The sequence below is a fragment of the Anguilla rostrata genome, chromosome 6 (genome assembly GCF_018555375.3).
Source record: "Anguilla rostrata isolate EN2019 chromosome 6, ASM1855537v3, whole genome shotgun sequence".
NCBI classification, from domain to species: Eukaryota; Metazoa; Chordata; class Actinopteri; order Anguilliformes; family Anguillidae; genus Anguilla; species Anguilla rostrata.
The window spans coordinates 16099024-16124640 of NC_057938.1; the positions used below are offsets into that span (position 1 = coordinate 16099024).

The 25617-nt window shown below is 40.1% G+C and overlaps 1 protein-coding gene across 4 annotated transcripts in view; it reads right to left on the bottom strand.

The window, feature by feature from the left end:
• LOC135256669 (netrin-G1) overlaps window positions 1-25617 on the bottom strand; it is a 95138-nt gene that overhangs the window by 44250 nt on the left and 25271 nt on the right. For all 4 annotated transcript variants that reach the window (XM_064338659.1, XM_064338662.1, XM_064338660.1 and 1 more), the window contains exon 3: window positions 2429-3072. In XM_064338659.1, coding sequence (XP_064194729.1) covers window positions 2429-3072 — 644 coding nt within the window. The remainder of the gene's footprint in view (window positions 1-2428; window positions 3073-25617) is intronic.

Consider the following 25617-nt stretch of genomic DNA (forward strand, 5'->3'; position numbering starts at 1 on the left):
ATTGCTGCTAGCATTTGTGCCAGACAAATATGAATGGTAAAATTGCTATGGCTACAGTGACTTTATCATGTGTACAAGACTGGATATGACCGACATGTACAGTAACACCGGGACAAACACAAATTTCTATATGATTGGGAGATCTTTTACATTGAGCTGACACTGCACCTGTCTGTGCTAGTGCTGTACACAGCAAAACATTGAAGATACGGTAGGAACACTTTGGGAATGGCAAAGATTCAGAACTCAGAAATGCAAGTTTAGGAATGTGAATCCTTTATCCTTGTTGATTGGAATATTTTATGTGTGCAGGTGTGCGTATGGCTTTATTCGAGAGTGAAGAAAATGGGGAGGGATCTGCTTGCAAGACACAGCTCCCGCTGGGAGAGTTACTGTCACTCACACTGAGCCTGTGAAACTCACAGGCATGATAGTGTCTGCAATGAGGTTGAGACTGTGATTACTGATTTGCCTCCAGTCACACTCGGTATCTCAAATTGTTGATTTTGTTCACTTTTTCTCCACAAAAAACTTTTGTGTGTAAAGTGTAAAATCTAATTTCGATTCCCAGGGGCAATATGGAGAATGTTGGTAAAAGAGCATATTTTCCCCCAATTTACCTTTTCTGCAGTCTTTGGTAAAATATCATCTGGGGAACAGTGGAGCGGTCAAAGCAAGGTTGGCTATTTTTAATCCATCAGTTTTCTTTGATGAATTGTACCAACTGGTTATATTTTCTTCTTGATACATTATGTCACAACAAGGGCTTTGTGGCACAACTATGGGTTTTCATAAGGAATACAAATAAATATTAATAAGACATTCTATTCTAATGTTCACACAGATTCTGACCATAGTATTGACATTTGTAGTCACGATTCACATCCACTGACCATAATCTTTCATGAAGGTTTCGCACAGAATATGTATTAAAGCAAACTTTCATATAATTTAATTCTCTAGGTATTATACTACTCACTATGTGTTGAGATTCGTTTTCAATTAGTTTTTAATCTGTAAATATTCTATATTTCACACCAGCTTAAGTGTGGGAAAAGATGTAATATACTGAGAAATTTCTTCTCTTAAAAAGGGGAAAAGAATGTTTTTTTTTTTCCTTACTTATCTTAGTTGTGGGAATTCCTCAGAGGAAAATAATGGGAATCTTCCAATGTATAATTCAGGGGAGAAATCAGGCGAGGCATCGGAGTGTCAGGGCAGCCTGTTCCTGCAATTGAGAGGTCCTTCAGGAGCCAGCATCATTTCTGCCTTAATTACTCACAATCGATTGGATCACAGGAGGGCAGAAGCATGCAGGTCCGTAACACGGTAATTAGAAAAAAAAGAGACACGCTGTCATTTAGTTCCGTCTCCCTTGGCCTGTTTCAAACGCTGATGCAGGGAGATAACAAAATGCGGGACGAGTTAATCGGAATCAAACGGCCGTATGTATTATTCATCGGCGGTGCGTAAACACCTCGCGTCTCAACTCCCAGTTCCTCTGCCTCCTAACGCAAGTGCAGATTGATCCCCGCCATTTCTGTGGAGCCGGTGGTTTCTGTTCCACCGAGTGTGGAAAAACGGTAGAGAAAACCGCCATGAATAATGGATGCAGTTTCACGAGACAAGTTTTTGGCCCGTACTGTGGAGAGAGGCCTCGTTCTTACCTTTGTGTGCTGACCTACTTTTCTGTCTGAAATATTGCTATAGCATTTTACTTTGAGTTGTACTTCTGTAAGCCCAGTTTTAGAATTCACAGGACTCGCTCAGTGCCAGATAGGATATAGAAGTCCGATGGATTATGCTAGATTTCCTCCCCAAGGGAAATCGCTCTTTTGGTGTCTTGCAGAATTGCATTTTGGAGCCAAGCAGCTTATGTGCCTTGTGTGCAATGCACAAGGCATGGCAGTGGTACGGTGGATTGCCTCAGAAATTTAGCTGTAAACATCTCTATGCACACATAACAGCATTAACCTTGCTGGAACCACACTCCACTTTGGGCCCAACTGTACAGTGCCATTTGTTAGCTTGTGTTGGGCAGTGCTTAATTTCTAGTAAACTGCACAGTGCACTTAACAGATAAAATGTTCTCTAAATAGTGTTGTTTGCCTGAGATCTGCTTTAACTGTACACACACACATACACACAAAGTATGGGCATTGCACAGTGTGAATATCCGTTTTGCAAAGTGAATTGTTCTCCCACTGAATTCAAGTGCAGAAATGAGAATATTGAATTTCCTGTCACACAGCAAGGTATGCCAATAACTGAATGCGCATTACATAGGCTTCCAGTCCCACCAAACAAGGAGCGATGACCTCGTAATTGTGTGAAATATTGTTACAGCTTCTGAGAGCGATTATGACATTATTGCAGAGGAATGTCAACTATTACAGTGCCACCAAGAAAATGAGTCAGGATAGCTTACCTTCCTTGCACTTTGATGTCTGATATGGCATAGAAGTATCTAGAAAGGTTGTACTCGTCCACCATGGTGGCCCCCGTGGCTGGTCTAAGGAGCCGTATTCTGAGGTCGGTTATGGTGAAGAAATCCCTCAGGTTCTTGGTGGTGTCTAGCTGTCCGTACAGCGATGCCATGTTGTGGAGCCGGGGGCCGGCGAAAAGGGCGAAGCGGTCCTTGATCTCAAAGCGCACAGTCTTGTCGTATTTCCAGACGTAGCCGCGGGAGTAGTCCTCGGTGCAGATGATGTCTAGCAGCGTCTGCTGCGTGAGCTCGTGGACGGTCTTGGGCTCCATGATGAAGGCATCCAGGCAATCGGTGGCGTAGAACTGGTACGGCTGCCAGCTCCGCCCGTAGTCCAGTGACTTCTCCAGGACCATCTGCTCCGGGCGGCCGGACTCGAATGTGATCACAATGTCATCCGTCAGCTCTATGGTTTTGTTCCAGGACAGGGTGATGTTCACCTGCAGTGGCTTTGGGTACTTCTTCCAGGAAGATGACTGCCAGAATGTTGTTGGGTTCCGGCCTTCAAAGTCAAACATCAGTTCGGGCGGGTGTGCCAGCTCCTCAGTGCTGGCATCACACTCGTTATTGCACATGTAAGGGTTTTCCTAGAGAAAAAAAAAAAGGGGGGGGGGGGGGTGAGTGGGTGGAACAATTAATTATCCATATTTCAGACATTCTTTTTTAAGTGCCACAATACATTATCTTACATTTGCACTTAGATAGATGATCTTTTATGGATTCATTTTATACGGTGCCTTTTGTCTAACAATCGCAAAGCACTCTACAAGAAAGGAGAGAAACTCACGTCAACCACCAACAATGTACTGCACCCACCTGGATGATTTGATTTGAGATGGGGGAATTATTATGCCAATTAAATTGGTGGATTAGATGCCAGATTGAAATACATATTGGGAGTCGTTCTGGGAATATGGTGACAGTAACAGAGATCCCACTCCTCTCTGTGACAGCTGCCGTGGGATTTTGAGTTCCTGTACTGTGAATCCAACAGATGCATTATGGTAATGGAGGACTGGTGCATGTAATAGATATAGTAGAACTCTTTATTTTATTAGTTTATCAGGGCAGCACAGCACAGGTATAGTACATCAGCTTTATGAGATCAGACAGTAAACAAGGTTTGGCCTCTTGATTGATTTTGTAGGAGAAAAATTATATTTATTTCTGAAAACAATGGCATACCCCTGATTGGATTCATCCATTCATAATAATTTAAGGACAATAAGTGAATTCTGTTTAAAAACAAATGTATTAAAATTATATACTTTATTCCAACTTTCATTTTATATTTTTGTATTTTGATATGATATTTTGCCAAAATGAACAATATTTCAAAGTGTACAGTGGTTAACAATTTGTATACTACTTAGATATAGTTTGAAATATATGTTTTTCATCTATTAAATAGTCAAATATTTGGAAAATATCTGCTCCATTTTACAAAAAAAGTTATTTTTTTAAGTTATTGAAATTTTTGCTATAGCTGCTTTGCTTTACTGACAAAAACTCTGCATCAGGTGTCATCCGGAGGACGTTTTCAAAACTAGCAAAACTTCTTCCATTGTCTTTCAGCAGTCATTCTTCATTCACAAAGACCATCTGGCTTTGAATCCGCGAATGCGATGGCACACCTTTGTCATCGCCAGCGCAACAAGGATAACTGACACAGCCGCGGCTCAAAGCCACAGCGTGCATTCCGAAACATAATGCGTACACATGCGCGCTTGTGTCCGCCCACACGCATACACACACAAAACAGATTTTTCTTTCTTTCCCTCATAATAGGAAGACAGGCTCCTGTGCTGGCTGGGATGCTTCTGTCCTTGGTGTCCCTCAGACTGATGAGGCCCCTGCCTCGATCTGTCCTCTGAAAAAAATAACGTTTGTGCATTTTGGCACACGTCATTTTACAGCAGTACTGCAGAATGTTCTCTCAGGGACCTCTGCTGTCCCGGTTAGCTCAGGGGCAGGGGCAGCTTTCTTCACGAGGAGGCTTTCCGTGACCTCCCTTTTCCGGCTTACATAGATCCAACCGCCCGGCCCTCGTTCAAGGAAGGTATTGTCACTGTCACCTCCGTCGGCGGCAGCCAGAGCGGCGAGGCGCGATCCATAAATGCAGGGAGGCGCGCCGGGAGGAGAGGGAAAAAAAAGAGAAAGCGTTCTGGCGTGTCAGGGCCCTCAGAGGCAGCGTGAGAATCGAGAGCGGGGATGTCAGCCATTTAGCCTCCGAAGCGCTGAGTCACCCCCGCCAACCCCCCACCCTCTACGAGGTCGAGACAGACGACAGAGCTGAATGAGCCTCGGTGAGCACCATTTTTCACTTACGTTCGTGTTCGTGTTCCCCCCGCAGTACACCACCCTCTCTTCAAAATAATATCAGGGGAAATGAAATATAAAATTGCCCATTGCATTGGTTAATGGAAACACTCTTGTTTGGTGAGAAAGAAAGAGAGAGAGAGAGAGAGAGAGGGGAGATGTCAGGGGAGGAGTATCGCTGCGTGACGCTCAAAACAGCTGCCTGCTGTGATTGAAACTACGGTGGAGGTGCCGGTTTCATTTTGAGACAGTTTTGCCTTTGAGTTTGGAACTTAACCAAAATTGCCTTGCTAAAACCTCCGGCTGTATGACCATAAATGGATATTATGCAAATTGGCAACTATAGAAGTCTACCTGGACTGGGGTGTATGGTAAATCAATGAATATATACATGAGACTCTGGTGGTATAGAACAAGGTATGTTTCCACCTTAACAACCAAGAATAGAACCAGGCTGTGAGACATCTATATCTAAATCTATTCTTGTGAGGTGATAATAGGATGATCTTATTTGCAATCACACTTTAGGCTGCACAGTGGCTTGATGCATACAGGCTCTCACCACAAGCACAAGCATGGCCTTTCAGCCTCATTTCACTAGTTAGACTATTCACTATGTTATTCTCTATTACACATTATTATGTTTTGTGGGGAAATATCAATGTTCAAACATATGCAGGACTGCGGTTTATGAATGGGTGGGTCACAGAAAATGAATGATCAAGGGTATGATGCTAGTGCCCCTTAACATGTAAAACTTGGTGGTGCTATACTTTTTTAAAATTCAGAAATTCACAAAAAATCACAGTTGTCTTTGGTTGAGATTTGAAACTTGTTTCAGTGATCGTCCTCCTCATTAGGATTATGTGCACGCCTTATGGGCCACAACATTTCAAGTAAAATTCACAACATTTAAAATTTTTGGACATCTCTTCCATGGGTGTTTGACTTACACCAAGCAGAACATATTCATTGCATGCTTCAGAATAATATTTATTGAAATTGTGTTTTTCTCTGAAAGAGCATTACTCAATGAACTTCAGTAGGTGTGGCTAATCAATAAAAATTCACCTTCATTTTCAATTGGTTTTTCTGAAAAACCTCTTCACATATCTCACCACAATACATAATCTACACAATTTATTTCTGTCATGTTTCTAATCCAAACAATATGTCCAACATGTTGCAATAAGTGTGCAGCAGCACTCTGTATCATAAAAACTATAATATTATCATTACATTTTGAAAGTATGCTTTATCTATTGACCAACTATGGCCCTGATTTGCCACATAGGTCACTATACTACTTATATGGCTTTGTGGTAGATATTTGTACTTGTCCCCCTTAATTGCTGCTTGCAGCTATATTTTTTGTTAGATTCTTTTATTTTACAGCACCAATTACCTTGTTAGGGACCTAATGATCTGGTGCACATAAAATACATCATTACAGCTACAGAAAATACCAGTAGTTGCAAAAATTGTTTCTATTAATCCTGATCTTTCCCACAAAGACAAAGGAAAACTGTGTTATAGATCACAGGAGTCATTCAAAGGTAAAGGGTGATTTAAATGGTTCCCACTGATGGCATCCCCGATAAAAAAGAAAGGGAAACCACAGCATGAGGTTAATATAATAATGTGTCTCCAATGAAGTGGGAAGAAGCACAGCAGAATATCCCTCATAAAACTCACCATGGTGCTTGCCAGGCCAATTAAAAACTTTACGGGTAATTTCACCAGCTGACCATAATCATTGGTCCTCAACCCTGGTCCTGAAGAGCCACAGGTTCACCGGTTTTCCTGGTTACTCAGCACTTAATTGTTCAATTAAAGCAGTTGATTACGCAGTGGCCTACCTCCGGTAGTTAAGTTTGTTTTCTTAGGTCTGAAATGGTTGCTGATTTTTAGGGTGTCAAGTGATGCTTCCTTGAGTTCTGAATATCTTGCATTCCTTGCTTAAACGATGGATCTTCAGAAGTTTGATCAATGACAGTGGCACCACGTTGAACAAAAATAATGTGTGAATCTAATATGCCACAGCCAATCACATTTATTTTCCTTTTATTTTATAATAATACCTAAGAATCCCATTCCTGCAAGCACATTATATATGTGCAGGGGCATGCCATGGCAGTTTCATCAGTTTCAAATGCAAACACCCACAAGAATTTTTGAAAAATGTTTAGTAAGATTTTTTTAGGTTGCCCTAAAAACAGCCATATATTTTCCATTTGCGGCTACATTGCGGGACATCCTGAACTCTGGCCTTCCCAAGACAACTGTAGATGCAGCTTTCAGTTAAGTTCTGTTTAGAACGACACACCACTGTTTTCCTCCATCTGTACGTTAGTAGCCTAGTCTAGAGAGTAAATGAAAATAACAAATGTTAGTAAATGAAATCAAATACTAAATAATACTATGGGCCTGTTAGTTAGTTCTGAAATAGCAGTGAAGCTCCAATCTTCATAGTTTTCTGATAGGTGCACTGTTAGCAAGAATCGAATATTTGATGTACATATAGGAGGCACTCCGTTTCTAGGTTAGTTTCTGAACATAGCAGTGACAAGCCTCCAAAGCTTCGCTTCATAGCTTTCTAGATAGGTTGCACTAATGTTAGCAGAAAGATAGCTAGCGCAAATTCATAACAAAACTTAAAAAATCCTACCAACTTGCATAACTCTGAATGCTGTGCGACTGCAAAGACAATTGAGAAGTCCCCCTTTGGAGTCTGTGGTATTGATCATTAGCAGGCTAGCTCGCAATGCTTTTTCTAGTTCTCTTAGTATTGGGACTGTTCACATAGCTGCATAAGAACTTGAAAAGAAACAAGCCTAATGCTAATTAGACAGCTTGTAATTTTTCCTGCTTTTGTTAATCTAGTGTGGTAGCACGTGGCCTGTCCACAGGTGTGTACAACATGGTACGAAACAATGATTTCTTATATCGTCAGAATGACACATGGCCTGTCTCCCTGCCATTGTTTTAATGGCATGTACAGGTTGTATAGTTTTGCTATTTGCATAACAGAAACAAAGTTTCCAATGTGAAATATGTTTGTGTGGATTACCAGCAAAATTTCAACTGAGGTTGACTGTGGGATTTAAAAATAGACATTGATACATTTAATCAATCAAACTGTCTACAAGATCATACAGTAGTTAATCTATCAATATCCTACCATTGACATTCCAGACATGCGATACAAAATAGGCTACCTTTTTCACTGTGGACATTTCCATCATGAGTTCTCATTTTTTTTAATCAAAGCTGGTCCACACAAGTCTGCAACAGCGGTCAGGACAGGACATAAAGACAGTGGATTTTGAAAAAAATGATATATAATTAAATAAAAAATCTATCTTTAAAAAAAATTGTTGTGTTGATGCCAGTCTGTTTTAATTGGTTGCTCAATGCCCAGATTATTACACTACAGGCAAGATTGCCAAGATTGAAGAGCCACTAAATCACAGCATTTTTATATATGCGGTTTTTATTAATGCAAATAAATTAATTCTGTAGCAGTAGCTGAACAAGGGAAATGACAGAAACCAAGCCATAGAAACAACTCTGTAAGCCATGAAAGGAGAGGAGGGGGCTTCATGATAAAATTTTGAAATGAGACCACACGGGCCACAGAACATCCCTGATAATGCACGAATAACACACAATACTAAATAATGTGAAAGGGATTCCCATTGAAGGGAGAGGTTTATTCAGTAATTCTATCTTTTGTCTGTGTATTTATCCATTTATTACCAGCCCATGACCCTACCGCAGCTCGTTAAAGTGTGCCTGGGGCTATCTGCACCTGTTTGAAAAACCTCTGTTAAAGAATATAAGCGAGCGATCCGAAAGAAAAGCATAGCTGATCCATCGCAGCAGTCACTAGGACAAGGACACCTTCCCCCTCCTGTGAGCAACTGAAAGGGATCTTAAAACAAATGACCACCCAGAACTGCGAGTCATGTAACCTCTGATAGATGAGGGACCTGGGGGATGGATATATACTGACCCTGGCAGGATTGACTCAAATCTGGTTGAGGCCAATCAAAGCCCATCATTTTGTGTGATGGACAATTCCAACCCATAACCCTGATCTTCAATTACTCCGTTGTCCTCTTAAACATGATGGGCCTCTCCATCAAAAACCCTATTGTGATCCAGCGAGAGGCAGTCTTATGCTGGCTTTGAGTGGACTGGTTTTGTCTAGCATTTTCACAGAATTTTATGCTTCATTGTTGGATGTTGTGGAGTATACAACACTTACTTTTTAGCGACCTTGAGTGAAAATGGAAAGCTTATGAAGAGCTTTATCTATAATGAAAAAATAAAATAAAAAAATCTAGTCAATGTCTATGTATATTCTACTGTGGAAGAACATGGATTATTGATAGAGGGGGCCGCTGGCAGCCTTTTTGTCTTTCGATTAATACGTTTCATTCATTTTACCCGTGATGGCAGAGAGAGATGACAAATGCCGATATGACATTTGTCTGTGCAGCTTCCCGCACCTGCAAACATTTGCGGATGTCAACGTGCAAAGAAAGCGCTCATAAATCTTTCTCTTCTCCTGCAGGTGTTTACTGTTCTCAGAAACTGCAGTCAGACAGTGTCCACCGCGGTTTAACACTGGTTGAGTGTTCTGGAGGGCGATTGGACGGCCGCAGAACAAGGAGGATTCGAGTCGTTGGTCAATCTCTGCCCCGCAGGCCTGACCTATGTGGTTCTTTGCCCACCAGTCAGGATCTAACCCCTGGAATTCTAATCGAGTCCATTGCTCGTTTCAATCTCATTCCTTGTGGAATTTGTCAGCGGAGGGAGAGAGAAGAGGATTAACCTCACGGGGCGCGAATAACTGAAAGGCTGGCCGCGGCCAGAAGCCCCGGCGAATCCCATTGAGGATTGTATTGAAATTCCCTACCTGACAAATGGGGGGGTGTGGGGATAAGGAGCACCAGATTCTGGCGTGGGGCTTAGGAGCTTAGTTATGCTGCCCCCAACCTTAGTTACATCACAGATATTGCACCACGTTATGAGTTCCATCAGACCTAGGATAGAGAGGCCTTAGAGGTGAGGTAATGAAATACTGCTGGTGCTGGCGGTTCAGTGGAAACTCAATAGGGCTCTAATGACTTGCCGCGTGCACAGGTAAGTTTTACGGCAGAAGTGACTGCCCCAGCGGCCATTGGATTTATGGTGTTTGGCCATCCACACGCTTAAACTATTGTTGCCATAATGCAAGCGCCTGTGATTTGTAGGGGGGCCTGCAGCTGGGAGCCAAGGGATACGGCGAGGGAGTGGCCCTGATATGCCAGTAAAAGAAAACTTTATAATATTGTATTGCCTCGAAAATGTTCTGGATGACCCTACTGAGTTCCCACTGTAAGACACAGCAGATTTACCTTTAAACATAATTCTACTCCGGTTGCTATTGGAGTATATGTTGCTGTAAAATATTGTTGAGTAGCATCGGTGAGGTTTATGATTTTAGCAAAAAATCAACAAGGTAGGACATTCAAAGATATATGTTTACAAAAATGGGATTACTTGGAATGCCCATAATTATTAGGCACTCAAATAATATTAAATCGTGTGAATGCGTTTTGGCTACAAAGCCTTTAGATGTAAGATACGTTTTGGGTTTTTGGACACCATAAAAGACCCACTACTTGCAGAAGAAGTACCAGCAGCAGTTCCATTTTTTTTAGCAAACAATATAGGCCATTACCTGTATTATTTTAATCAGCTTTCCTTGCTCATCTTTATGAAGGGTGTGAATAATGTATATATATACTGTATATTGTATATATCCACTTCATGGGATGGAAGGTGCTATAGAGGTTTTATTATTACAACTGTGAGCAACATTACAAGACCAGGAGAGATTTTGCTATTAAATGCCAGACAGCTGGAAATTTTATTATAATGACATTTACTTGACCGCATGAGTACACGGCGCTCCTTAAAAACAGGCTGCATTTGCACAGTCAGGGATGCAGATTTAAGAAGTTATTTTATTTGTGTCAGCAAGCAGAACTAAGCTTGATACACAGTGTGCTGGTGAATGCTGAGCAGAGGCTTTGTATTGTCTCACACTGTTGGAGGAACATTCATCAGTGGTGGACACCTGGAATGACCAATTCTGTGTCTCGGACTACCAACCTGTGGATGCCAGCCCAATAGATGACCAGTAAATGCAATGCATGTCAGTAAGTAAGCTGTTTGGAAAACATTTTCTATGATATTCCCATCGCCTGGACGGCAGCCCTGTGATCTTGGCAGCTGACTTGTGCTGTTTTACATTGTTTATGGCTACATTGACCTAAGAGCAGAGCATCCACAAACAAAATACTTGCGGTCAATGTTCCAAGTCCTGTGGTGAAATGACAGTTTTTAGTACATTTTTAATTAGCTTGCTATCTACATATCATGTCAGTTTAGTTATCAGTAAGTGTGAGCTACCTACTGTAACAACCGCTGGACACAGAGGTCCAGTCCAGTTTACGAATAACATGCAAGTTTAGAAAAGGTCATCACATGTATGTTCCCCTCGCCTGCTCATGGCTTGGTCTGTACCATGGGAAGCAGACGTGCATTTCATGGCACCGCACTGCAAAACCTTGCGCAAGAATATGAGGAGGAGATGGTCAGCCCGGGTGATACGGTAGCTCTTCACCAGTTTGATGTCAATTGAGGGACTACATTTCCCCCTCTCACCTGGGAAGAACATAATTACACACATTCCGTAAGTGTGCCAGACAGACTCGTGGTCACCTTGACAGGAGATGAAGCCTGCTGGCTCCAGGTAGCCAGAATCATCGTCACCTCCTAAGCCCTCTGCAGCAGTACCGTGCCACCACTGTGTCTTCAGACATGAGCACCAGGGAATAACTTGACAGTTTAATGATGTTGAATTTAATTAGTGTTACATCAACCCTTGACTGAACCAGTCCAGTTCAACTGCATGGTCTAAGAGCTTGGGTTAAAAGGTAGTGTAAATCACTAAGCTTTTCAGAGATGGAAATAACTTCTGAAAAAAGGGGAAAATTATTTTGAAAATTGAGCAGAAGAATATATTTAGTTTGGTGTACTGAGCATACAGCAACTTAAAGGATTTTCTAATGCTGATTTGTAAAAATTTACGCCCAAATAAGATCTTCCTTTGGTTTCGTGCCATATGAAGCCCTTCCATTTACAATGTACCATTTAAAGTGAGTTAAATGGAATTGTAGTTACTTAACAAAATGGTGAAACAGTGGATATGACTGTGGTTAAATGCTGGAGCTAATTTAAGCAGTAAAGATTAGCAAAGCATGTTTTTCTTAGTCCTTCTGTGTTGGAAAAGCAGGCTATCCACTAAGTCAGCATTTATAATTTAAAACCTTTTGCGTTAAAAAAAAATATATATATTTTTGAGTTTTATAATATTGACTGGTACTGTTTAGATATGTTATCAGTGACATAAATATGTCAACGTCTGCCTGTCATCCTCATGTCATTGAGAAATGGGAGAAAATACAAGAGAAAAATAATTAAATATGCCCATGCACAATTTGCTGCTGACATACATTTTCATGCAGTGAAGACAAATCAGGCCCCTTGTGCAGTGTAGGATCATATGAGGCTTCTAGGTACATAACTTTTAAACTTTAAAAAAAAAAACAGAATTATTTCACTTAACAACGTACTTTCATTTTTTTCTGTCTGCGTGCCTGTCCGGTTTTGGTAGAATTTGAGGCATTTCATCATTTCTATAGTTGGATAGAGGTTGAGCCACAGACAGAGGCGTCAAAAGAATTCAATAAACAGCTTCTAGCAAAGTTTCAAAAAGATTTTTTTCATTGTCATTTTTGCAAGGTGTTGTCTTCACCAGCAAAGGCAAGCTGTCTCCAGTCTTTCACAGCAAACCTGAGATTTTCAAGCTTCCCAAAATAATGCGGTTTTACAAAGTCAATTTGCAAGCTTTCCTGCTGTGGTCCTTTGTCTGCTCCATGTGTTTTACATGCCGCTCTGGACACCCCAGGCTACTGACAAGAGGTCCCCAGAGGACGATACACACGGGACTTCAACTGAATGTAAAATGTGATTGGCAGAAAATCTGGGACAAAAAAATCTGCCCCCCCCCCCCCTACATTTTTCAAAAAAGTTAAACTCAAACTTACATTCTACTTTGCCATTATTCTACATACATTTTACATTGCCAGAGCACTCTCTTTCTTTCTCTCTCTGTCCCTCTATTTCTCATTGAACATTAATTCAAATTTGAGCTTGAAATTATTTTATCATAACCTATTTAAATTCATTTACTGCCTTGTTCTGGAGCTTGTACATTATGTTAAGTAGAATGTATTATACCAAGTCATTGGGCCCTACAAGACTGCCAATATGCTGCCTGTGAAATATCTAAACTCCTTCTGTACACTCACCAAAGGGCCAGCGATAATCCTTCACACTACAAGCCACTTAACATATTACATAAGAGCCAGTGCTGGGCTGAGGACAGCATCTCTCATTAAAGACAACTGGCAACCTGCTGGCACCAAGCGAGTAGTGGTAACACAAAGAACCCCACCTAACTTGAGCTGAACCACACACAGTAACAGCCCCAACCAGTCACCCTGCTCTGTAATTATTTTCTCCACTCGGGTTGTTGTAAAATATTGCACATGCAGAGAAAACGCCTCGCCAGACTGTCTCATCAGTTTAGTCTAAACCCGGCTCTCACGGTAGGTAAACACCGCGGTTGGCTGCGTTCATATCCAAACGTCTCTCTCTCGAACAGAAGCGCTTGTCGGATCCCGCGAACGCATCGGCAGATTGCCTTCGACAGAGACGCTGATCTGCCCTCTTAGCAATCAGCGCCCCGGGAAAATGTCAAGGGCACTTCGCGTGGTAATTCCCGTCTCTCTCTCTTGACAAAATTACGTTAGAAATCTTTTAAAAGGCAATGGGTAACACACTCCTGTAATCAACTCCTCTTCGCTCCACTCCAAGGCATTATATCAATTAAGCGGTGTGGTACTGATTAAGTCCTGCGGTCGCGCGACTCGAATAACGAGGCTGCCGTTAAGGGTGCGAATCGTTCGCCCCGACTGCTCGAAACACTTGCAAGCCATTAGGTCGGTGACACCATCCCTGAAAGAGCTGCGAGGAATGGAAGGCCTCTCAGAGTGTTTTGCTAAAGCCAGTCCATTTAGAAATAAACAGGATGCAGGCGCTACGGCGCTTAAACATCACCACAAAAGATGTAACGCTCGAAAGGGATTCTGAGATCTCTTCTGAAACCACATTCGTTCATCTGTCGGGAGTCGCTTTTCATGCTCTATCTTTTAAGCTGACGCACAGAGAGAACCCGGTTCGGTTTCCCCCCCACGTTTGTCGTTTTGGCTTGTTCAGAGCAAGAATAGGAAACTTCTGAGCTGCAAAATATTTCCAGTGTTTAATGTAATGACTGAGCCACATTCCTCATATCACATGAAACAGTAGGAATAGCAGAGAGAGGAGAACTGAGAATGCACTGTTCTCATTAACTGTTCTTCCTCCTGTACTTTTACTCTCTATTGAATGTAGTTTTAAAAAAGCATTCCTATAGGAGCTGCTCACTTAACCAGAGAGGTTGTGGCTGCATCCAAATCCAGCCTCTCCCCAATCTGTCAACCCCTTCCTCCTAGGTTTTGCACATGTGAATCTGCCGTAAGTATGCTGGAGTTGGCAAACTGCATCCTGGAAAGCCAGAGGGTTTTTTTTTTTTTTTTTAAATTTTTACCTTAAAAGCAACTGATTTGAACCAAAAATCCAAGTAAGAGGTCATTTAACTTTGTAATTAGCTGCTTTAATTGATCAGTTGTGTGCTGATTAACCATTCGGTTGTTCATGCTTGATTCTTCAGGCTGCAACGCAGGATAGAAGATTTGGCAAAGCAACATATATTTTTTTAAGCAAATGAATGCATGGCTTTTACCTTCACTGCGGATGACCTGGTCAAACTGTGCTGCTGTGTGTACGGGTGGCAGACCTATCTTTGTGGTAATATACCTTGTTTTATTGAACACCATTTGGTGTGTCTGGGAAGCATTGGTGCCCCTGTGGTTAATAAACATTACAAGTTACAGTATGTGGAATGTACGGCAGGTGCCTAGTCCCTTATTATGACAACCAAACCCTACATTTCCCCTTGGTATTCTCAGAACGATCTATGTGCAAAGAGAAGCCTTTCCCATTACATTGTAACATCATGATCTACTTTTTATTCATCATTTTTAAACAGACCCACATACCCAGGGTACATTACAGAAACATTATGACAAACAGGCCTGTGTTGTATGACTCACCTATAAAAATGGTCATGATGGTATGCAATTTATATCCTTGCTGTAAGGTGTTGTGTGGTATGGACTGATAGATATGCAGTCAGACACAGAGGGAGACACTTTTTTTAAGTCAACGACACGTTTTGAGGAGGTGTAAAGGAAACAGTGGATGGCAATTCTCAGAAGGACCATGTTGATGTCTTTCTACTTGCGTAACCCAAAAAAAGCTCTCAGCATTCACTGCAAGCCAACTGAAAGATCAGGAAAAGGCAACAGATGGAAAAATTGAGGTGGTGAACATCGGTAACATTTATATAATTGTTAACACTAAGTATATATTTACTATATAAGAGCTATTTAGAGAGACCCATGGTAAAAAGACATGTTAAATAGCCATTGCACTGCAGTCTGCTTTGATTGTTAGGCAGTGGTTCACCTTTTTTTGTTAAGGTGGGGTTCCACAGCCAGAGAGGTAATTGTATTAGATGACAAATTCGGGAACGCCTGGGACAGATCACAGTATCGTCCGTATCATTCCAAAGTTGTTGCACTCCTGCCTTTTTATCGCAACCCTCTCCATCTTTCAACCCACCCAATTCCCGAGCCGTCAGCCTGCCAAGCCGGGCCTGCCTGTTTGGTTTCACATTGGTGCCCCCCCCTACCTAATATGGGCGAACAATGACAGCGGTGATTGAGGTGTGAGAAAGCACGGTATCCGATCACTTTCCTCCCGGTGAGTCCCACACTACCGTTACAGACCACTTGAATCTGGGGAAAACACCTTCACGGCAGCATCAGTTTTGAGTTATTATACAGTACGGTATGAAGCTCAAAGCCCTAAACTGATAGTAGCGGCAGTGCAGAAGGATGCAGGGCGGCTAAATCCCACAGTTTAATTTAAATGCCCCTTCGTGCTAATAAGGCAACACCAGCTTCGTACTGAGGACTTGATGATATATTATTTCCAGTGGCTATATTGCATCTCCCACTTGAAATACAATATTTACTGAGAAGCTGTTAGGTACAGATGATGAGCAATTACTAAAATTGCCAATACATTAATAATGCCATGGGGTGGTGCCTTTTTTATGAAATGCTAAAGATAGCTGTAGTCTGTTGTCTTCCATAAAAAATAAAACAGTGAATATTTGTTTTTCTTCTTTGTAGCAAGCTATTTTGTCTTTGTTTTACTGTGCACAGAGAAGAAAAAGGGTTGGAATCCAAGGTACATTTTATTTTACAGGTACTGTAAACTGCCCTAATAGGGGTATAATTGAGGGCAATGACCCACTAACTGTCTGGCATCCAATTCAAGCCAGTTGGCATAAGCTCCATCCCAGTGGGCCATGCTGGTGGGCTTCCACAGCGCCAGGCCCATCAAAATCAATGCGATGCACTCTGCCTTACAAGATGAATCCTGCTACATTCTTCCCTTGATAGAGGAAAGGTTACCCACAAGTCGCTCCCATGGTAAAAACCCAGTACCTACAACATCCCTCATCCCCTTACCTCACCTCCCTGTGGATCAGAACTAGTCCTCCCTCCTTCCTATGAGACGGGGGGGGGGGAGGAGCGCCCTCCACAGAACAGGGGAGAGGCCCAGCAGAGAGCAAGGAGGCAGGAAGTTATTCACAGCTCTTTCTGATTCACTCTGATCAGGATTCCAGATAGGATGCAGAACAGGAGCAGCCAATGATTACTCTCAAATTTTTATTAAATAAAGATGTACTGCAGATACACACAACTGCACTATAGCGTAATAGCTCATAATTGGAGCTGGAGTTCACCAGCAGCAAAATATCTTTGTGTTAAAATTAATTTTGCCAGCAAAAATAGATTTGGCTCGGATGCCAATCTGTTTGTGTCCGTTGAATAGATGGAAAGTCTTTATTCATTGCACTATTGATGGCTGTTTTATTAGCTAAAATGCTGATGTTTTTTAAAACCATACATCAACAGTTGTTAGAAATTAATAGAGGGCATAAAAGCAACTGCTCCATGCTTTATGCATGCTTTTATGAGTACCATTACTGCCATTTTTAAATTATGCTCAGGGCTTGTAATAATTCACTGTTCTGGCGCCATTCGTGAAGGATATTTGTTTCCTATTGTACTGTCAGAGTCATGTTAAATCATGTACAGATTGCAGGCTAAGGAGAGATTAAATTCAAATTGTGTTTACTTTAACATACTGTTTGATTTTCTGGAAAAAGGAGTAAAATGCAATGTGTGGATGATGAACGTGACTGTACTGTCTTTCTCTCACTCTGTGATGTACTGACACAGAATGCTGTATTGTTGAGCTGACTAACAAAGCAACACATTCCAGATGTTTCTTTAGGGTCAAGGGCAGTGTTGAGACAACAGAGTGGTGTTGAGACAACAGAAGGAGACATCGCAATCCACATGAATGCTGTTCGAAAGGAATTCGGAGTGGTGCTCAGGCAAGAAAATGCCAGTATATCTTATGGTCAACATTAAACAGATGTCAACTGAAGCTCAAAGCAGAGGCTTTCTGGAGCAGTTCCTCAAGAGCTTGAAAATAACAATGATAGTTAAATCAGCTCTCAAATTGATTTAAATAGTTTGTGTGCAAAATGGTATGGTCCAGTATATGTCCAACCACAAAATGCTTTCTAAATGATGGACATGTGGTTGAGACCATGGAACATTTGCAATGTACAAGGAAAACCCATTCCTTTTCAGACTAAAGTTGGTAAAGAGATGCTTCCCTTCCCTTTCACTACCCCTCCCCCGAACTCTGCAAGCAGGATAATGTGAAAACATCTCAGGGAGTGTTCACATGCACTTCTGTTTACTTCGTTATTCAGCCCCTCATCATATAGTAGAGAACAGAATGAAAATTTCAGGGGGAGGGGGAGGGGTGGGTTGGGGTGCAGTTTCTGAGATGAATGCCAATGACTGTATTTCAAAGCCCTGTTCACCTCAGTGTTCAGAGAAACTGCAGCTTCCCAAGGAGCTGTGTACCCAGCGGATTTCCTCCATGCGAAAGGTATAAAGTGCTGTTTTCTACTTATGAAAGAGAAACCTTATGATATTCAACTCTCTGTGAAAATGAAGTTGATTTTTCAAATCCATCCATCCTGGCTGCAATATAAACACACTAATGCACAGTGGGGAAAATATTTTAATAAAATTATCTGCATGAGTGGCATGTGAGAGTGTGTGGGTGCATGCATGTGTATGTGTGTGTGAGAGCGTGAGTGCTCCAGGTTTGAGGTCAATTCATGGATGAGCTCATCAATTCCAATTCAGCTAAGGCATTGGATTGCAATTTGGAAAAAAAAAAAACCTTCAGAAAAAGAATTGGAATTTCAGGGAGTTGAATTTATTTCAATGAAATCCTGTGAAATGCCATGCTTTTTTTTCTTTCCACATACACTGTATTACCAAAAGTAGCTGGACACCCCTTGATCTGGGGCTGTTTTTCATGGTTTGGGTTACACCCCTTACTTCTGGGGAAGGCAATTCTTAATGCAATGACATTTTAGATGATTCTGTGCTTTCAATTTTGTGGCAACAGTTTGAGGAAGGCCCTTTCCTGTTTTAACATGACAATGCCCTTGGGCACACAGCGAGGTCCATATAGAAATTGTTTTGTCTTGATTGGTGTGAAAGAAATTGACTGGCCTGCACAGGGCCCTGACCTCAACCCCATCCAACACCTTTGGGATCAATTGGAAAGCCAACTGCGAGCCAGGCCTAATCACCCAATCAGTGGCCGACCTCACTAATGCTCTGTCTGGCTGAATGGAAGCAAATGCTTCATCCAGTGTAAACACTTCCCAGAAGAATATAGGTTGTTACAGCAGCAAAGGGTGGGCCAACTCCATATTAATGGACATAATTTTGGATCAGATGGTGGATGTCAAATGTCCACAAAAATGTGTAGTGTATCAGATGTTACATAGTGTTATATTTTTATGTTAGTGTAATACATTTTAATAAAACTTGTCGTCGGTGTGATTATTATTCGGATAAATGTTTGAGCCTACCACCTCAAAGAACTTATACATGTTACATCATTAGTTATTATTTGTATATTAAAAATTGAAATTCAGAATCATGATTTGATACATTTTATGAAACTGATTAATGAAGAGACTGACCATAATTTTGCACCATTTGATAAATCAATTCTACAAAGTCAAACAAAATTAAATCACCAGTCTCACACCTTCAAAACAGGTACAGTTGTCTTTCATTAAAAAAAAAAAAAACATCACAAGTTGTGAAGCTCGACTCAATTCAGAATGATTGTGTGGAATTCTGGGTAGTGTTGTTCTAATCAAATTCCAAACAATAGAATTGTTCTGGAAGACAAATGTGCAGAATGACAGATGGCCATAAAACATTCACATTTTCTTTATGAATAAATGGAACTGAGTTGATAATTGATGCTGCATAACATCAATCATAATGTTTGTTTAAATATCGTTTAATTGATTTAAGTTTGATTTCTAATGTTTAGCAAGTCAAGACAACGTCTCTGGGAAGTAGAATTTCATGTAATTTAATGGAATACGGTTGTCAATCAGTGAAGATTCTAAATTGGAACCAGGTCAACAGATTCTTTGCAATACGTACAGCCTTTGCAATGCCTTAGATTTTCAGTCTTTATAAGCACTCCAGTAGATTCTTATGGGAATAAAATTTGATTGAATACCAAACAGCTTTAGCCTTGATTGAGCTGCATATAGCCTTAATGTGGCTTAAAGATATTGGGTCAATAGTGTGACAGGGTGTGTGCTGGAGGGATGGAAGCTGGGGAAATATCTGCATCCTGTAACTCCTTCATACAGCATATAAAACACCTTTATTACTGTAATACAGCATTTAAAAATATTTTTTTTATTGGAAAATGTAATACTTTAGAAGGACAAAGTCTCATACTATGAAAGGTCTCAAAAAAGACATAACTTGTCATTAGACCTGAAAATCAACCCAATTAACAAAATTCTTATACACATACTGACAAAGGTGCTTTCTCAGATGTTTTTTTGCGGTATTAAAGACTGCCGGGGTCCTGAGATTGCTCAACTTAGACATTTAGTGCTCCTGCAATCAAACTATGAATGGAAACAACGAAATCTGTGTTCTAGCTTTATTAGAGGACGATACATGACAGCTATGCCAAATACTGAGTTTCTAAGTGCCACCATCACCGTGTAGTTTGTCCATTTGTTTGTCCATTCCTCCCTGCAGTATCTTCTGCATCTATATGCCCAAGCATGACACACTGGACAATAGCACGAGTCCCAAAGACTATCCGGGAGTTGAAAAAAAATATTATTTCGACACTAAAAATTTGTATTGGATCATAGCAAAAAGATAAAGCTAACAATCGCTCAAATGTATGACAATACAGTGGTGAAAAACACCACTCACTGAATAGAGATAGACAAGAGGAATTATTGTGTAATTATACCATGCCATTCTGCTATAAATATCTGTGATTAAATATGGAATAAATATACAATCCTACCATTGATTTTACACATAAAATTGTCCCTTTCAAGATTCTGTGGTCATATATAGTCTTGAACAATCCATTTGAGAAATACACCATCAGTATGGCCAGTCAGTCCAATTTAGGCTTTATTTCTACCTAAATTATGAAGATAAGTATTGTAAACAAGTGTACGAGGTACAAATGTCTTCAGGCATTTAATCCATTTTCCAAGTCTATGTGATGCTCACATCTGGACATATGAAGCCTTTAATAGTACACCCCCTACATAGATGATGATTGGCCAGTTCTGGCTTCTGTGCAAAAAAAAAAAAAGTCTATTGCTCATCCACTCACATCAAACCATGTTTGGGTGAGACATATCAAAAACAAATCCACAACAATAAAAAGGAGACGGTGCGAAGTGCTGGTAGAAGAATTCTCCATTGGCTTACCTGTGAGTTTTATAATTGATATTCAGGTCCTTTTGTTGCATTTTAATGCATGGATAGGCTCTTAATCAATGTAAATTTTAAATATGCTTCATAGCTACCAGGTATAAAACAGCCTTAGATCATCTAGTTTCAGTTTACTTAGTGTTCTGTGTGTTAATCACAAAAAAGTGGGGCATCTTTTAGTTTTATGCCCCTAAACTACAGAATAACCATGTAATTCTGCTCATTTAAAGAGCAAGCTGAAAACTCTCTTTGTAAAGTTGTCTTTTGAAAAGTCATATTTTAGTCATACATTTCTTTAATCTATTAGAGTTTTATTTTTTTCCTTTTCGTTTTTCTTCTCATTGGAATTTGTTTATTTTTTCAATTTTTTAAAGCTCTTTATGTCTTTGCTATGTCTCTGTGAAGCATGTTGAACTCATTTTGCTGTAAAGTGTTATACAAATAAATCAATAAATAATTAAATAGATAATAATAATAATAATAATAATAATAATAATAAATAAAAACTGTCATTGGCAATGCTGTGATCGAAGAGCTATGTTACCAGGTTAAACATGATTTCCATCAGGGGAGTGGGGTGTGGTCCAGGCTGAGATGACAATGTTCTCCATATTTACCAGAATTCTCTGTTCATTTTTATTTAAAAAATAAATAAAGAAAAGTGCTTTGGGTCATGGGAGGTTCATTTTAGCCTCCACACTTGGCTCTTGCTATCACTCTGATACAAGTGAATCTTGGTCTTATCTGTCCAAAAGACCTTTGTCCATAAGTCTTTAAGGTGCTTCTTAGAAAACTGTAACCTAGCCATCCTGTTTTTGTGGCAAACTAGTGGTTTGCATCTTGCAGTGTAGCCTCTGTATTTCTGTTCCTGGAGTCTTCTGTGGACAGACGTCACTGACACATCCATGGCTGACTCCTGAGGAGTGTTTCTGATCTGCCGAACAAGCATTGGGCGTTTTTTTTTCATTATGGTGAGAATTCTTTGACCATAAACTGTAAAAGCCAAAGTTCTTCATTAGCCTACCAGGCCCTATGCTTATGATCACTATGCTCTTCTTCTTAATGTAGACGTTCCAGTTATCTATACCTTCATCTTATACTGTAGCTTAGAAAACTCATAGATGTTCCAGTCCCAATGGACAGAATAAATACTAGGTATTTTATAGCGATGGGGTAAAAAGCCTAAAGAAATTAGTTGGCAGTACAGTCCACATGAAGTTATCTACTACCTTCACATGTAAGTACAGAGAAAGTGAGAGAAGGAAAACTAAACAAATACTCACAATGGGATAAACCTGTAACTATGTCATTATCCGGTAATATCTGCACACGTACCTGGTACAACTTGAAACCTCTAATCACTTCACCGATGATGAAGTCCACTTGTAATCAAGATTTCTAAAATAACCATAATTTTAATTCCAGGGATGACAATTTAAGTATACTTAATCTAGTAGTAATATCAAGTAATACTTGTACTTACCATGGTTATGTGAGACATTGGCAATTGGTATTACAAATTATTACAAATAATCACCAGAAATTATTATCAGTTACTAGGAAATGCTTGGGTAAGTAATTACCCTGTAATTACCTTGTAATTAGTGTACCAAGTGCTGCCAAACTATTTGCATGTCTGTTAATTGCATACTCCACTTCATTGCATTGTTCTCTTATCTCGTGTTGAAAGCAGTGATTTTACTTTTCATTCTAGCTAAATGCACATTTCACAAAACTCCAAAAATATGATTATCAGCAAATGCAAATACAAAGATGCAAGCCTAAGGGTCAGATTTACGTACATAACACTGACAGCACAAATTATGGGCTCACGAGGGTATGCTGGTGCATTTGCAGTTTGCCTGAAACTAACATCTTATTTACTAAGGCTACAGCTATTTATATAATCAGCAAAAGGTACTGCTACTATTCACATTTCGCAAATAAAGCAGAGCTTAAAAGGCACAGCTAAAAAAATCTCCAGTTTAGTGCATTGAATACACAGTAAAATGTCCAGTCCAGTCCACTCAGGCCATAGCAGACTCATATAAACTGTAGCCTACTATTTGATTTAACGCTGAACATTGTACTGTGTATCTTCATTGGATGCAATTGCCTATTGAATTAATCCAGAAGTGAGAGTCTAATGTTGCAAGGAGACAAAAATTCTCTCAGTGCATCTGCAAGGAATATACTCGTGTCTCTGTCTTGCTTCCAACTTGATTTAAATGCCTGCTCTTTTGAGGCGGAGAAATTTCACGGAAAAATCGACCCTCTTTAATTACGTGAACTTTAGTAAATTCAACGAAATACATAATCAGTCACACATATAATATCTGTTATTTGCACAATTCACCCTTAAATGCATATGCATTAATGAGAGAAGCACATCTTGTGATGACTCATGTAGATGACACACATACTGCGCCTCTTTTGATACATAAAACACACATTTCGAGGGCAGAATGCATCATATCTGCATCTGAAAATAGTCACAAAAGGCTTAGTAAACCTGGCCCTAAGTCTTTGGGCTTTCACTTATGACCAAACATCGAGTAACCTTTCTAAAATGAAGAAAGAATAAGTAGAAAACCTTGTGCGCCATCCTTTCAGTTTGCGTTTATTCATTAAATACAGAGAGTAAGATATGCAGCAGCACACTGAAGCTGCAAGTTCAGCACTTATGGACAACGAACAGAAAAAATCTAATAAAAAAGGGGTGATGGGTAGTGTCACCAGTCACCAAAGGTTCACACTGTCTTATGAAACACCGTAAGTATTTTTTTACAATTGAATAAAGATGTGAAAAAGCAACATCTGCCACATTGATCACCAGGAAAAAAAAGTTTTATTGCAACATCAAATTAATCAGCACCACTAAATATTCAGACCAACTGAATGTTGTTGCACACCATTAACTTGTAATTGCAGTGTCTTCACCAAACTTTCACGATAATAATGATGTCATTTTATCATTGTAGTAGATAGTTAATTTATTTTGGCTGCTAAATCATCTGACTAAAGCAGCACTGAAGAAGTATCCCTAGTGCATGTTGACAGTAATGTATTTGATAGAAGGATGTGTGTTCTGTACAGTTCAATGGAGGGTAACCCAAGACCTTTATGAAAATTAATTTGGTTCTTTATGAAAATGCTAATAATATACTTGCAGCAAGAATAAAATGTAAAAAAAAAACACCCTCTAAAAATGACAGAGAAGAGAGGACAATAATAAAAAATAGATTTTTCATCCTTCCTGAAGAAGATACCTTGGAATGTCAGTCAACATTATTATAATTTCTATGTATCTTAATGAGAGTGCGCACACGCCTCTTTTGTGAGTTCCTCTGATACCACAAGGCGCACAAGTTTGCTTTCTCCTCCAAATTCTGTGCAAAGTTGAAAAGAATTACCATAATGGGGCATGTAACTACTGGCAAATCAGCAGCAGTAGAAGAGACTGGCTTGTCTGCTTCAGTGACCATTCCCCAGTGGTACAGCATGACTTTGATAAGCAAAGTGTGTCTGAAAAAACACAGATGAACTTTGCTGAACTTCGAATAACAACCTTAAGTGACATATCTTCTTGTTTCTTACATTATTCCTTTAGTAGTTGCTATATACACTGGATAAATGCCCTACGGGAATAATTAATCTAGGACAGTGTTCTGGATAAGATTTAACCCACTTCAAAAAACAACTGTTGCAACAGAACAGCTGCCCGGAGAAAAATGTATTATGTCATGAAACAATGAATAAAATAAAATGTTTGCCACCCAGTTCTGAGCATTTGTGGTTTTGTCATACCGTTGGGGTTAATCCCATCACAGAAACAAAAGGGATGTATAATTATAGTCAGTATCATTTATAACGTCAAGGGCATGTTGTGCACCCAATAATTAGTCTAAATATTTATCTTAGCTGACAGCTCTCATTAAATGTGCCTGGAGCTCTGACAGACAAATTATTTATAATTATTTGTTTGTTTGGGTAGATGCTGTCATCGACCATGACATGGACAGTTTACCTTGACACAGTTGGATATCTGCGATGGTGACTCAGTGTAACTGCTTCCTTCAGTACCACAACTTTGTCCTGTTAGGGACTCACAACCCACTGGTTACAACTCCAGAACCGCAACACCACGCTGCCTCCCAGACTAGCATTCACAATCGTAATGTGGGTGTCCTTTCATCTCACTGATTACTAAAGTTTAAGAACCCAGATTTGGAGCAAACAAGCTTTTGTTGTCTTGTATCCCCCTTTAATTGGAGCGAGGGAATTCTCAAGCGGTGCAGACTGTGAAGGTTGGTGACGTATACACACCCATCACAAAGATGAAAGGAAGTATGCTTTTTACCTCCTTCACCCCATAACGGTAATGGAACAACCTCATTTCCATTTGAAGCATCCCATAAGCCTCATTGGTTTTTTTCCCTAATTTGACAAAAAAAAAAAAAACAACAGTTTGTGTGGAGAACCCTGAGCTGGGCCTTTGGAAATATGACCTGTTTGAAAAGACGTCCAAATATGTACATATACTGTAGTTACGTTGAAGTGTGGGAACATGTA